We start from the raw sequence: 14,717 nt of genomic DNA, 5'->3' as shown, positions 1-14,717 counted from the left end.
GACGTGACAGTTTGTCACTTGAGGAGAATGGATTTTTCTTTTCAACTGTGTGCTGCTAATTAATCCAACGGTGTTTTTCAAATAAATTAAGCAAGTGTTATCTTACAAATTTAGAGAAAAGCAAAACATTAACATATGTAATTGTTAAGTAAGTGGGGAAAAAATGAAAAATTATCAGAAATTCAATACAGGAACACAAAAAGTGGCAGAATATTAGACTATGTCTCTGCCTCTAAATTCACTCATGACTTGAACAGGATGGATTCTCTTCTTTGCAGAACCTTTTCTGACAGCCGCATAGATTTCTTCTGGCTTCTCTCTTTTAATTAGGGGCTTCTTCTCTGGAGCCTTCATTCTCCACATCACAACAGGATGTCGTGGGCCAGTAGGACTCTGAATCTTGATAATCTTTGTGGATGCAATATAGGACATCTTCACTGTCTGTACCACAGCATTCATTAAATTTTTGGCAGCCTGAATTAGTGAAGTGACGCTATCCAACTGTAATAAGAAACAGAAACATTAGCCTAGGAAGCCAGTCTGCTTTTAATCACAGTATGCTGACGAATAAACAATGGTTAAGAAGTAAGACTAACCTACCAAACCCTAATTTATTTGTTTTCCCTTGGTGTGTTTGATCATTCCATTTATGTTCTACTGCTCAGACTTAAAGTGATATACAGACATTCGTGCTGCTGGAATATAAAGTTTACGTAGACAACGTCTGTTGTTTTCTTTTTTTTAACCATGAATTCATGATGTGTGTCTGCAGGGTCTCATTGCAATTACTACTGATGGGTACTGAAACCACCTCAAAGAAGAGCTATGAAAATGTGGCCCATTACTTCCTTTGCATCAGCACTAGGTAAGGTCTCAGCTGCTCCTGTCACATTCCAGGCTCCCCACACACGCTCCTGCGCAACGTCGGGATACTGTGAATTTTTGTCAGAGCTGCTGACCCCGGTCACAGCAGCCAAGACTTTTAAGGGTAATTAATCACTGGATAGCATCCAACAAACTGCAGTGACTGTGTGGCCTCTCAAACTGTTTAAGGAATGCCAACCTCACAGGCAAAATACGTAACAAACTAACCCCATCACCTACTACCATCTTCAACAGCGTGTCTGTGGCTCTGTGTGTGTGCGCGCGCATATGGGGGGTGTCCTTCCATGTCCTGTGGTCTTAAAATCCAAGAGCAGAGAATTGCTCCGTATGTTTGCGACAGCTGTGGCTAATGTCAGGCATTGTTTGCCACCCTGGGCACTTCAGAAGGTGTCGCCACACATCCAGGGCAGTCAAACAGGAAAAAATTACACCATTTTAGGCAAAAGGTTTACGATTTTATTTCTGGTCATATGGAAAACTTTTTTTCAACAGGGTCGACTAACAGCTGAATGATGCCATATTTCATTTTGAGCACAGTGCTTTTTGTACCATTACACTTCTTTTGGATTTATTTGCTTGAAATAAGGCTGTCTTCCACCTTCAACTTAAGGTACCTTTGCTGTTGTCATAGTGCACCGAAGAACCATTAGGGACAACTATAGGGAATAAATCATCTCCGTGATCTAAATGAGTAGCTTTTTGTCTTCAAAGATGACACCACACTTCTACTTAATCTCCACTCTGAATACCTTTAACAAACGCCTGGTTTACATATTTATTCTTTACTATTATTTAGTATTTCATACTTACAGTTATTACTTATTGTTATAAGTATTATTTAATGCCATTTTATGACATTCTTCCCAAAACAGGGAAGAGGCGTGCTGAAAGTCACCTTTACATGAGTGTGTCAGGGCGAGAACTGTATTGGTTTTAGGACCATAGATAAACTTCAGATGTGAGATGGTCTACTTTTGCAAAAGTATGTGTGTACACACACAGAGACTGTAATAGTATGTGCGTGCAGACACACACACGCATGTGCACATGCTTACGTACTCAAAGCCCAGAGAAGCTGTGGCTGCCCCATCCCTGGAGGTATTTAAGGCCAGGCTGGATGGGCCTTGGAGCAGCCTGGTCTAGTGGCCGGGGGGTTGGAACTAGACTATAAGGTGTCCTCAGCCCAAACCCTTCTATGATTCTGTGAAAGCACATCGTTCAGGAATATTTGTCACTTGCATGTATGCTAACACTGATGAACCCCACTATGGTTTTGGTGTAAAAATAGCGGGATTATGCTACATAAATGGAGAGCCTACACTTCAACTTCTCTAACGTTGTCTTTGTTGAAACATTTGTCTCATGTAAAAGCAATGAAGTCCGTTCTCTAAAAGGGCCATCAGTTTTAGTGGAAGAATGATCTTCAGCTTTGTGATCCAGCCTAACCACAGCCTTTTGCAATATGCAGCCTTGCAAACTGAGCTGTTGGGAAAGGGTCAAGGTCTCCTCTTTGCCACATCAAATGAATTGATCAGGTAAGAGGAGTGTGTTATTGTCTGTATTCATGTTGCGTGTGTAACGCTCTATATACATACACAAAAATGCAAATAAGGCAATAATAAAAATGCAGCCAAGGGGCTGTATTTAGTTGCATTTTGGAAACACCTCTGAACTGGCAGGAAAACCCTCCAGTTGTTAATATCACATTTATTGTGTCTCTCTAGAAGTGCACCAAAAAAATCTTACTATTCCCCCCCCCCCCCCCCCTACAACATATACTTATTGGACTGGGTGAACACACACCTCTGTGTGACAGCAAACTGAAATTATCTCTATACATCAAGAAAAGGTGTAAAAATTTACCAGATGGCTTCTGAAGTTCCTTCCTTGCTGCAGCATGTGAGCTTTTTTTAGAAAAGATTTCCAGTTTATAGTAATCATTTAATCTTTTTTATTTTAATATAAGATGGTAGGTGTATGTGGGCTCTGCATTTTATAAGCTCAGCTTTCGGGAAGCAGGCTGCCTACCCACTGCCAGGTTTAGCGCAACATACTGTGCGTGTTTGCAGTGAGGCTGAAAGCACCTCCAAACATAAAGTTTATTTCAAATCCTGCTTTTAATCCAAACATTTTATAAAATTCCTGGCTGTCAGTAAGGTGTTCTGCTCAGAGGCCCTGTCGTTACACTCCTGATAAATCTTCAGTCCCCAGCATATCCCTTTTCCTAGGGAGGCTGGCTGGTGGGGTAGCATTAGCTCACTGGCAGATCAACTGACAGCCTGTCTAAATTTCAAACTGCAGAATACTCACCGTCACAATATAGATTATTTGGTTGGAAGGAATGAGAGACAAAGTTTCATAGGAACTCTATTCTTTCATTTTAACCAGAGGATTAATTATACACAGACACGTGTGTGTGCACCCCCACCCCCCCCCCCCCCCCCCCAGCAAAATTTTATTATCTGTCATTTTCTGCAACAGCTGACAATGCCATGAGCCTGACAACTTCTTAAGAGCTGTGAATAATCTTTTCTTTCCCCCAGTGGTCAATACTGGTGGCATCATATACACTCACTTCTCTAGCACTGGCTGTGCAGTAACACCATCATGAAGCTGCTGTGCACCAGAGGGGGCAAAAGAAGTTCTACGGCAGAAGGTGTATGGGGCTTAAGGAGCAGTTTTCTTCCTGAAGTTTCTCAGTGTCTGTAATTCTTCCACTTTTTTAAAACCGCCTGGAGTTAGAGCCACGCTAGGAGAATGGCAGGCTGGGCAGCAGGCTGGGCCTGCCGCTCTGGGAGTGGGGAGAAAATAAATCTGTTTGCACGGAAGGGAAAAAGCTTCTAGAAGAAATTGGTTGCAGGATAGAAAGTTGTCCCAAAACCTCATGAAGTTTTTATTGCGACTCTAGTTTATACTGTGAAATATGCATAATGAAGCGGAGTCCTTTCAGGAGACCATTACAACTTACTTTTGCCTTTCTTCTCCTCTGGAAACCGAACAGTTAGTTATCACCTCATTCTGGCCATCTGTAGCTCCTTTCACAAAATGCCTGTGGCTGTGGAACAGTCCACAGCTCCTTTACCACACCACTGTGATCAAGAAAACTGTGTTTTTTCTGAACTGTAATCACATCTACTAGAATGAATAATATGTAAACTTCATGGGTCTCTAATTTTGATGAGGTTGTGAATTACAAACCAAAGTGGCATGTTAGCCTCGTAGTCTGATGTGAGCTCTGGGGAACAAACACATATCAACTCCGGCATTTTAAATGCTAAAAATCTGAGGACTGAACTATAAACCCAATTGTACAGCTGTACCAAACTGGAGTGGCTGAATTCCACTGCCCCCTTGCCACGCCAGAGGAACTGAACCTCTCCCATGTTACTTAAGCTCTACAAAAGATGCCCCAAGATAGACAGGCCTGCAGAAACAGAGACCTAAAACAAATACATAAGAGCTGTGGTGTGCCTCCCTGCTGAAAAGCAGACCAACCTATCTACCACTAAGGCTGTTTACATTAGAGGCTTTGCCGCAGTTACTGTAGTGGCGGGAGGAGGTAGGTGGTGTATGTCGGGACAGGCAGCAATCGCCACTAATTTAACTTTGCTCTTGGCATCTCTGCATAGGCAATGAAATACACGGAGACTTACTTAATGCTGCCCTTCAGGCTATCCATGTTATTTTCAGTGCCTTAGTTCCTCCTCAGGTTTCTGTTCGCATCTCACATTAGTCTTACTTCTATACAGAAAACTGAAGGGGGTGAAGGATTTCTTAACTGCATTTAAAATTCTGGAGAATGTTTGAGAAGATGTTCTTGGCCAGTTACTATAGATGGTAAGATCAAGCCATTTTATTATTTTTTTTGTCTATAGAGAGCAGCTGTTTTTCTACTTCAACGCCAGTACCATGATAAAGTTTGGTGTAAATCTGTTCACTTGGATGCTTTTGTTTCAGATATTCAGCAGGCTCTTCAAGGTCTCATAACATATCTAGGAAAACTGATGAAATTAAACTTGGCATACATGAAAGACTGATAAAATATTCATTGAGCATTTAAGTTCATTTCCTTTACAGAGATGTTGCGGAAAACTCTTCAACGTGTAGCACGTGGTACATAAAGATTCAGTAGCAAAACAAACAAACCAACCGACCCCAAACTAAAAGCGGTTTTATTTTTGCGTGACTCCCACTTTTGCTCTTTTAGCATTTTCCATGGAGACACAACGTTCCAGTCTCCACATTTCACAGGTCTGACTGTGTCAGTCAAGACAGTAATTCATTAAAGGAAAAGCATCCCTTAATGTTTTCCTCATTTAAATATGTCATCTGTCCTGCCAGTGTTAGTACTTTGATTCCATTGCAAAAGGAATACAGAAGGATTCTATAACCACTGTAACATCGTGTTGTGGTTAAACACAGAAGATACAGAGCTGAAGACAACAATTGAAAAAAAAACCCCAACAAACCTATCATCCAAACCCTGCCACCAACAAAAACCAGACTGGCAGCGCTCATGCTGAAATCGGCTCGCTCTCATCCCCAGCACTGGCATTCCTCTTCTGCAGTGAGTCCTGTGGGCAAGTAAGCAAACTCTCCATTGAATAACAAAGCTGAAGAAAAGGGAGTTCAGAAAAAAACTGAATTTCGAAACTTTGTTTTCTATTTGTTACATGCATTCTATTTTTCAAATTTCTGCAAAATAAGTTCATGTCTTGGCAGTAGTAGCAATCCATTACTATCCGAAGTTTAATAACTGATATTGTCAGTTATTTTTATTTACTATTCAAAATGATTAAGAGAATCATTACGTAGAATTTAAACTCATTTTTGGTCAAAGTATTTTCTGTTTAGTGTACTAAGAAATGCTGCCTTGTCATGTGTCAGGAGGCGCTGTTTCTGTAGCAGTTAAACAAATACAGGATTTCCTTATTCTCAAGGCATGTAAGTCAGTCAGTCTCCCACTCACATTCTTTGCGTAGCTTTGCAGATGCTCTCTCTTTGACGTAAAGAAGTGGCAGACAATTGCTTTTTGGAACAAAGCTGTAAGAGGCTACGCAAAGCAATACTTGCAAAACATTATTTGATATGTAACGTGCAAGTCTGCTAGAACCACAGTTGTGATGATGCTCTGGATTGGTCTGCTGTGAGCGTTCAGTTTTTTGGCAGGGAACTGAAATTTTACTGTTTGAGCACAGATTTCTCAGTTGGCTGGCGACAATCTCCCAAGTCCTATTACAGTATAACCAAACTTTCATTTTTCATACAGGTGAAAACTAAGAACTGAATATCAAATACACAGTTCTTTAATCAATGTCTGAAGTCTGAACTTTGAATTCTTCTGGAAACAAGGTCAGTTATTAAAAGTTTATGTTAATTGAACCACAAGGTTAAAATGTGTTCCTAGAAGCAAATTTTCTTTGTTATGCTATGCTGAGAGACTAACACTGAACTCCTATTTTTTTGACAACTACTTCTGAAAATGACATAAATTCTACATTTTTATGACAAGCAGTGAGCTTCTGAGTAATGCTGCATTTAAGGTAAGGGGTACTTAATACATTGTGCTTTGTATTGCATTTTCTTCCCGCTTTTTTACTTTGGGTAACAATCTGCTGTTGTGAATTGTTTTATGGTTCTTTCACTAAAGTTGCTATATACAATATAGCAGAAGATGTGTATTCAAGAAAGCAGAGGAAAAAGCTCAAGAGTTGGAAGCACTTAATTTAACTACCGTGTTTCTTCATTTAACTGCCAGATGATACGTAAAACCTGTCACGGATTCAATCCCAGTACAGCTTATATATAAAATAAGATAAAGGGAGACTTGCCACTGTGATTCTTTTTTTTCCTCTTACTGGAAACTGTTCCCTCTGCCTTTTGCTTTACTCGGCTTTGCCATGCTCTTTTTGGGATATCGGAGAGATTTCATCTCACTTTGTGGAACTGGCCCGCAGGAAATCTGCCTCACTGTTTGGGTGGTGTTTATTTTCAATGAGCTGAGTTTTCCTAAAAATGTGGCTGTTGTGTTGGTTATCTATGTCTGTCTGTCTATCTAGTAATTACGTTATACACCTCAAGGGTATTTGGGGCTTGTTCTGCATTTTACCCATTTTTCAGGTGGGGAAATTGAATCTAATGAACTAAATAACTAACCATTACCAGAACCTGCTTCAGGCTGTGTACGATTCAAAGAACTGAAATTGAGTCCTAAAATTAGACCAGGCCCTGTGTCCAAGTTAAATGATAAACAACTTACGTAAGTACTGTGAAACTGTTTCCCTGAAACACCATAATGGAACATATGCTTAGACAGGCGGTCAGCTCAGTCCCTCCCAAGTACTGCTGCTTCCACTTGAAGGAAGGTTTTAAAAAAGGAAACTATTTTTTAAAAAAACAGGTCCTTGAGAAAAAGAGAAATTACTCTCTTTTTGGTTTAATGGAAATCCTTTCCTTGCTGCTTCCATCAGTTGCTTTAGTTTGTGAAGAAACTGAGTGCATGTTGCAATAATCTTCCATGTGTACTGAGGCTAAGAACTATAAAATACATGCTGATTTTGCTAATTAGCAAAGAAATTATTATTAGGAAAAGTTAACTGTCTTGTAGGGCACATTACCAGTGATACTTCTTACTGCTTTAAATTAAGTTTTTCTTGGTAGATGCAGTTTAGAACACAATAGCAATGGAGCTGTCTATAACTAATTAACAGGAAAAAACCTAATAGTTTTCTATACACACACCTACTGTCATACACTAGGCAAAAGCAGTGAAAGATGTAGGCTTATTTAAGAAAAAACACAGTGTAACATTTCTGTCGACTCTTAGTAAAAAAACCAAAACCAAACGAATAACATACCAACTCTTAGGTGTTCGTGTCAACTTTTAGAAAATGAGTGTTTTATTATTTTCAGAATCAAATACTGATATCAGAAATAATTGTATGCATAGTGTAAGGCTCTACAAGTAACCTTCCACCATTAGTTCAAACAAACTGAACTGCAAGTTCCCAATGCCATGGAGCAATACCAGCAAGGAGAAACACACGGGCTGAACAAGGAGCAGTAGCTGTGCCTCTGGCACACGCAGGCATCTGCTGCGTCAGAATAGCAGCTATGGATTTAAAGCAAGGGAAAAGAGACATTTTTTCACTGAAGGTCGCACAGCAGTAAAAGCAGGATAGTGGTACTGAAGTCAGTGGAACAAACTGTCTACCTGTAATAAATCAAGTGGGCTGTTAAGAGTGGCCAATATTTCAATGTGATTGCCAGCCTGCTGCTTTGCCCTCTGTTCCCATTCTTCAGTCGTACAGGCGCTGCAGCTAGGAAGCCGTTCTGCCCATCTTGACTTCTCATTTAGGAAGAAAAAGCAAACCCAAACAAAAACCCTATCCTGAAAAGCACTGCTCCCCAACCCACCCCCCTGAAGGAGCAGCTCTTAAAGAGTTCAGCCAGCTCTTGCTGTGTGGCTCCTCTCTGGCAGTAACTGAAAACCTCCTACTGCAACGAAGGTGCTGAGCAGCTTGCCAGCTGCCGTAGTCCTTACATGTTGGATGAGACATCACTTTCCTGGGGTATGGTTATCCAAGGATTGGGCCTGTGTCAGCCAAAGGCACGGTGGCAGCTACAGCTACCCTACCTTGTATTTTTCTACCTGCTAGCCTATAGCTTTGACTCCAGGTGTTGTTAGCTGCGCTATGGCCTTCAAACCTGAAACATGTTCATAGCAGTATCGTGTAGGCAACTTTTGATTTAACTTGCGTGCAAACTCAGTGATAACTCCATAAGCGAAACAGACATTTAAATCCAGCCTTGAAGCATAAAGTTAGAAGCATTAAAGCACCTACATTTGGCACAAAAGTGGACTTACGTCACTGTTTAAGTTCGTCTGGTTCTTGAGATACCAACGGGAGGAGTCAAAGGTAAATCAAACAAGATAGTTGCAGGAAAAATAGAATGAAACAGTCTTCAGTGCACAGGTAAGGGTGGCTAACCTGAGACAGCTTTCCCATACCATTTTTCAAATTCTGTGGTACTGTAACTCTGAGAACTCTCTCTTCCAGATCTCTGTTTCCTTTTCAAGGCCAAAAAAAGCTTTGTCTCCCTTGCCAAATACAATATAAAATGAAATACAAGAAAATAATGACTATAAATAGAACAAACCAGAATTGCCTAGCAGAACTCAGAGCGCACAATGCTCACGTACAAGATATGTTAATTTTCTGCCCCGTAATATAATTCGCTTTATTTAAAGGCGCTGCTGGGAAAAAAGCAAGCTGTCAGCATGCAACCCTATCATTGTGCAGTACTTGCAAATTCATTATCAGATTATCTACATAAATGAATGCAATTACTGTCGATCTGCATACTGCAAATCTTACCCCATTATTTTGTGCCTGAAGAGGCACAAATTAATTCTAATTAATAGAAGGAATTGTCCGTTTCCTGCTTAATCACACCTAGTGAAGACTTACTGAATCCTCACTATTCTTCCTTGTGCAGCTTACAACTCGGCAATGCTAGCTGTATTATTTAAGTAAGTATTTTATGTGAGCATGAAAGACTAAATACTGATCAAGGAATTTTTAATGAATGAGAAAAACAAAACCGCAGCGAATGAGGAAATAGAAGCTAATGATTCACACATCTCTCCCTCTCTTTTTCTGTACCTCACCCTTTTATAACGAACATATCTGGGGCTCTGAGCATTACTGTGCCACTGACTGGGATGAAGGTACTGGAGCCCAGGGAAGGGCAGTGAGAAAGGCAGGTGTCCGCCTAACTGTAGTAAGAGAACACAAGATTATACGGGCTGAAGTCAAAAAGCCACTAATTGAGAAGAACAGTTAGGAGGACTGTCAGCTGGATACTCCCGGAAGCATTCCAACTGCCCCAGGCAAACTGGCCTATTTAACCTACACTAATGATATGGCGGGGGTATTAATTTTAAGAAAGAAACATTCCACGGGAGGTTGTCAGAGGAGTGTTATAGGGAAGACGAGGACAAGGGCACAGAGGACACAGATGAAAAACAACTGAAAAAGGTAATGTGATGTAGAGTGAAAGACTATGAGCTGTGTTTGTGGATTACAACATACTTTCTCGTATGCATAATACTCTTTGTTGTCATGGGAATAAGTCCCGAATTGAACTAGGCTGGCAGTCACCAGTATCTCCTTATGGACAGTGCTTCTGGGAAGCACTGTAAATGGGAATCCATTTTCCTTTTGAGAGCGATACAGATGCCCTTATACCACAGCATTGCTGACCACCGTTATATAGCAGTATATAAGGTTAATCTGTAATGTCATTTTATGTCTACTTTACTTTCTCCTCCGTAGCTTCATCTAGAAGATGATACTGGTAAGACAGATGTTGTGACTTGGCTCTATTTCAAGATGACAGTTCTTTTCTTTTACAGACCTACAGATATGTGATAGAATGACTACATCCTCTGCTCTTCATCCCTCTATTCTTGCCTCTGACTTTGTCTTTAGGCTTCAGTAAAGGTGGTTTGGTTTTTTTTCCTGAACTGCTACTCTTCTTGTGGGGAAAAAAACCTTTAAAATTCCTGGAGGCCAATTTAAATCCAAGATTTTTGTGCACCGTTCTTCCCTTCAGAGGAAGGGAAGTGTGGGGTGGGTATCACGCATCCATACAACAGTGCTTTTACGTGTGGATTTGCAGTCTGTCACCAGCTTTTGCTCAATCGTTCTCACTTTGTACAGAAAAGTTGACTTGCCAGTGTGAAAGTTGGTATTAACCATCTGAATGTGAAAATCTGTAACTTCTCACAGGAGAGCAGCTTTTCTCCTCAGCTCCTCTGTTTGCATACACCTATCACCGCTTTTGAGAGACGGGAGGTAACAGAAGGGAACTGTGAGGAGCGGACAGCAGACAGCTGAGGGATGACCAGGAATCGGGTAGTTCAATCTTGAGCATACACGTACATGGGTACAGAAGAGAGAAATCGCAGAGAAACAGTGACAGCAAAAAACGGAACAACCTGTAGGTATGTTTATTTCCCAATGCCCTTTCTAATACACTTTTTCCTGTAGGCGCTCTTCACTGTCCAGAGGAAGGATACAGTTTCAAGTATTTTGAGACTCTTTTTTTTTTTTTTTTTAACTTAATACATAATGAAAACTTTACTATCTGCAAGGGCACACCCTCTTTTTTTTTTTTTCCTTAATCCTGCCTGATGTCTTTTTCTGATTCTCATTCTTTATTAGCATAAACAGATAAATGAGAGATCAGGACTGGGGAGACTATACTACTCTTCTAGCCTCAGTTCTGACTCCTTGAAAAAAGAACTTTGCTATTGATTTTATGTGAGCAAAATCTGAAGATTTAGTAGTGTTGCATAAACCATAAAAAATCCTTTTGGCTAGAAAAGTGAAATTCAGCTGCCTGAGCAGATACTTGACAGATACTCAAGGCACACATGTTCTGTCTGCGTATTTTCTATCGAGTTTTTTCCTTACTGTGCTTGCAGATATTCTGTGTGTGTGCGGGGGGGTGGGGGGAAGTAGAAAGAGAGAACCTCTGTGCTTGCTTACGCAGAACATCATCACTTTTTCCAAGGCCAGCTAACCTACATGATCAAATTCTAAAGCCCCACGTGGACTTTGAAAGCCAGAATTTGCTCCAGCTTTTAAAAAAAGCAATTCTATAATGAAACATTTTGTGTCAGTAGTGAATTTCTCTCCCTCTCTGCTTATCACTTCATCCATACAACATATTTTTAATTACCATATTCTCCAAGAATTGAAACAAGTCAAATGCAAATAGTTAATTTACATCTAGATTAGGACAAAAGCCTTATAGGAAAGCCATCATGGTTTGGTTGCGCTTTCACATAAACACAATTTTAACTGAAAAGGGACAGTTAAGCGCAGTAAATCATGAATGCCCTCCCCTTCCCAATAACAGACATTTAGACCAGTGAGACTTTTTTTAAAATTTTCTAACTTTTTTTATAAGCACTGACGCCAACCAGGTATGTCTCCACTGACTTTAAAAGGCTTTGGTTAAGTGTACAGATCTCTTGAAGCATTGGCTGGCAGTTTTTCTCTCTTTTATAGGCCTAACTGTATCACCCGTATTTGGAAAAAAAAAATACAATCACTGTTGAAGCATCCAAAACTGCTTTAACAGAGTAACAACCACGATTTACATCATCTCACCTTGACTCCAACAAAACACTTCCAAAACTATCCAGGACTCTAAGTGTGTTCTTAATTTCCACTGACTCCAAGCAAGGCACCTGTTTAAGTACGTTTATTGAACTGAACTGAGTTGAGCATTTATTTGAACAAGTAACTGCCTTCCTGAACTGGAACTTCTGAATACACAGAGTACATGTCCTCATCCTCCTTCATCGAAACAGGAGTAAGATCCATAGTCATCCCTCTGGGATTATGAATGAAGGTAAGTTTGGGGTTTCATTTTTAGAATTAAAATTTCTGCAGCAGGATTAAGTACTCCCCACTGTTGACATATGGGTGACACAATAAAATAGTAAAGAAACCAATGTGAGTATCATTACAGCGGGAGGACAAAAAGAGCAAGAACAAAACTAGGCTTCCAAAATTTCTTGCAGTGAATCCACCCATCCATTGCACTCAGTAAAGGGAACAGGATGAGGAAAATTACAGATCGTATGTATCAGGAGGTATGCAGATTTTTGTAGGTCAAGGATCCATGCGAATCCAAACTTGCCAAAGCAGTAGACGATTCAAATCAGATAAACATTGTGATGTGCAAGAAGCTGTGGGTTTTAACTAGTTTTGTAAGCAAATAAGCTTTGTCTATTTGTGTTGTACATTTTTTCTTTCGTCAGTCCTCCAGTAACATTTTAAATTACTAGTTAAGTAATGTATTTCCAAATTTCACACAGACACAAGAATGCCAAAGACAAGTAATAAATACCAGACCACAAAATCAGAGACTGCATAAAGAAAAAAGAGTCCCAAATGATAGGTCCCAGAGAACAAAAGACCAAGACAGCCCAATTCTTGTTGCCTCCAAAGCGGGTGGCCAGCAGCCTATCAGCACTGACTGCACAGTCAGTATCTGCACCGCTGCTGCTTGTTGCACAGCAGTAGTGGACTTTGGCAGATTTAAAGCTCGCTCTATCTATCTATCTATCATTTATCTATCTATCATGATCGGGGGAGCATGTTAGAAGCACAGAAGTTGGGGTAAACAGGACTACTACTCAAAGATGATGTGAACAGTTTATGTGCAGGTGAGTGGGAGAATGAAGTCCTGAAACAAGACCTCTGAGCACAGAGGGATACATGGATTTCTGTTGTGTGGGACCATTGGAGGAAAGTTACAGACAACATGGGGAAGTTGAGAGCACTGATTGATAGCAGATGACACATGCCCAAAGGGCACGAAACAATGAAATCTGGCTTTACTAACCCACACTGTTCATAGAACTGCTTGTAAAAAAGAAAGAAGAAACGGATAATGAAGATAAACTCAAGGGCAAGATCCTCAGGGCAGCGAGGAGGGCACACAGTAAGCTCGCTAGCCTGGACTTCAGGACAGCAGACTTTGGCCTCTTCAGGGCTCTGCTCAGCAGAGTACCATGGGATAAAGCCCTGGAGGGAAGAAGGGCCCAAGAAAGCTGGTTAACATTCAAGGACCACCTCCTCCATGCTCAAGAGTGATGCATCCCAATGAAAAGTCGTCAGGCAAAAACACCAGGAGGCCTGCATGGATTAAGAAGCTCCTGGAGAAACTAAAACTCAAAAAAGAAAGCCTAGAGAGGTTTGAAGCAAGGACAGGTAGCCTGGGAGGCAATACAGAGAAATTGTCCAAGCAGCCAGGGATCAGGTTAAGAAAGCTAAAGCCCAGATGAGTTAAATCTGGCCAGGAACATCAAGGGCAACAAGAAAAGCTTCTACAGGTACATCAGTGATAAAAGGGAAGACTAGGGAAAACGTGGGCCCTCTCTGGAAGGAAAGGGGTGACATGGTTACCCAGGATAATGCAGAAGGCTGAGGTACTCAGTAACTTTTTTGCCTTGGTCTTCACTGGCAAGTGCACTAGCCACACCACCCAAGCGGCAGAAGGCAAAGGCAGGGACTTGTAGAAGGAAGATCAGGTTCAAGGCCATCTGAAGAACCTGGCGATGAACAAATCCATGGGACCTGATGAAATACATCCACAGGTCCTAATGGAACTGGCAGATAAAGTTGCCAAGCCGCTACCCGTAATATCTGAGAAGTTGTGACAGTCCAGTGAAGTTCCCGCTGACTGGAAAAGGGGAAATATAACCCCCATTTTTAAAAAAGGGAAAAAAGGAAGACCCAGGGAACTACACGCTGCATCAGTCTCACCTATGTGCCTGGCAGGATCATGGAGCAGATCCTTCTGGAAACTACGCTAAGGCACATGGAAAATAAGGAGGCAATTGGCAACAGCCAGCATGGCTTCACTAAATCATGAGAAATGGCATGGCCTTCTATGATGGCGTTATAGCATTGGTAGATAAGGGAAGAGCAACTGACATCATCTACCTGAACTTGTGCAAGACATTTGACACTGTCCCACGTGACATCCTTGTCTCTAAATTGGAGAGACGCAGATTTGATGGATGGACCACTCAGTGGATAAGCAACGGGCTGGATGGCTGCACTCAGAGGGTTGCGGTCAACACCTCGATGTCCAAGTGGAGACCAGTGACGAGTGGCGTTCCTCAGGGGTCGGTACTTGGGACTGGTGCTGTGTAACATCTTTGTTGGCAATATGGACAGTGGGAGTGAGTGCACCCTCAGCAAGTTTGATGACGACACCAAGCTGTGTCAACATGCTGGAAAGAA

General features: G+C 41.2%; 1 protein-coding gene across 1 annotated transcript in view; it reads right to left on the bottom strand.

The window, feature by feature from the left end:
* Positions 1-213: 213 nt before the first annotated feature.
* CTNNA3 (catenin (cadherin-associated protein), alpha 3) overlaps positions 214-14,717 on the bottom strand; it is a 518,658-nt gene continuing 504,154 nt past the window's right edge. The window contains exon 18 of the mRNA XM_009894002.1: positions 214-501. Coding sequence (XP_009892304.1) covers positions 214-501 — 288 coding nt within the window. The remainder of the gene's footprint in view (positions 502-14,717) is intronic.

Source organism: Charadrius vociferus, unplaced genomic scaffold (genome assembly GCF_000708025.1).
Source record: "Charadrius vociferus isolate BGI_N301 unplaced genomic scaffold, ASM70802v2 scaffold611, whole genome shotgun sequence".
Taxonomy (NCBI): Eukaryota; Metazoa; Chordata; class Aves; order Charadriiformes; family Charadriidae; genus Charadrius; species Charadrius vociferus.
Note: the sequence above shows the minus strand (reverse complement) of the source record. Positions and strands in the feature narration are given on the sequence as shown.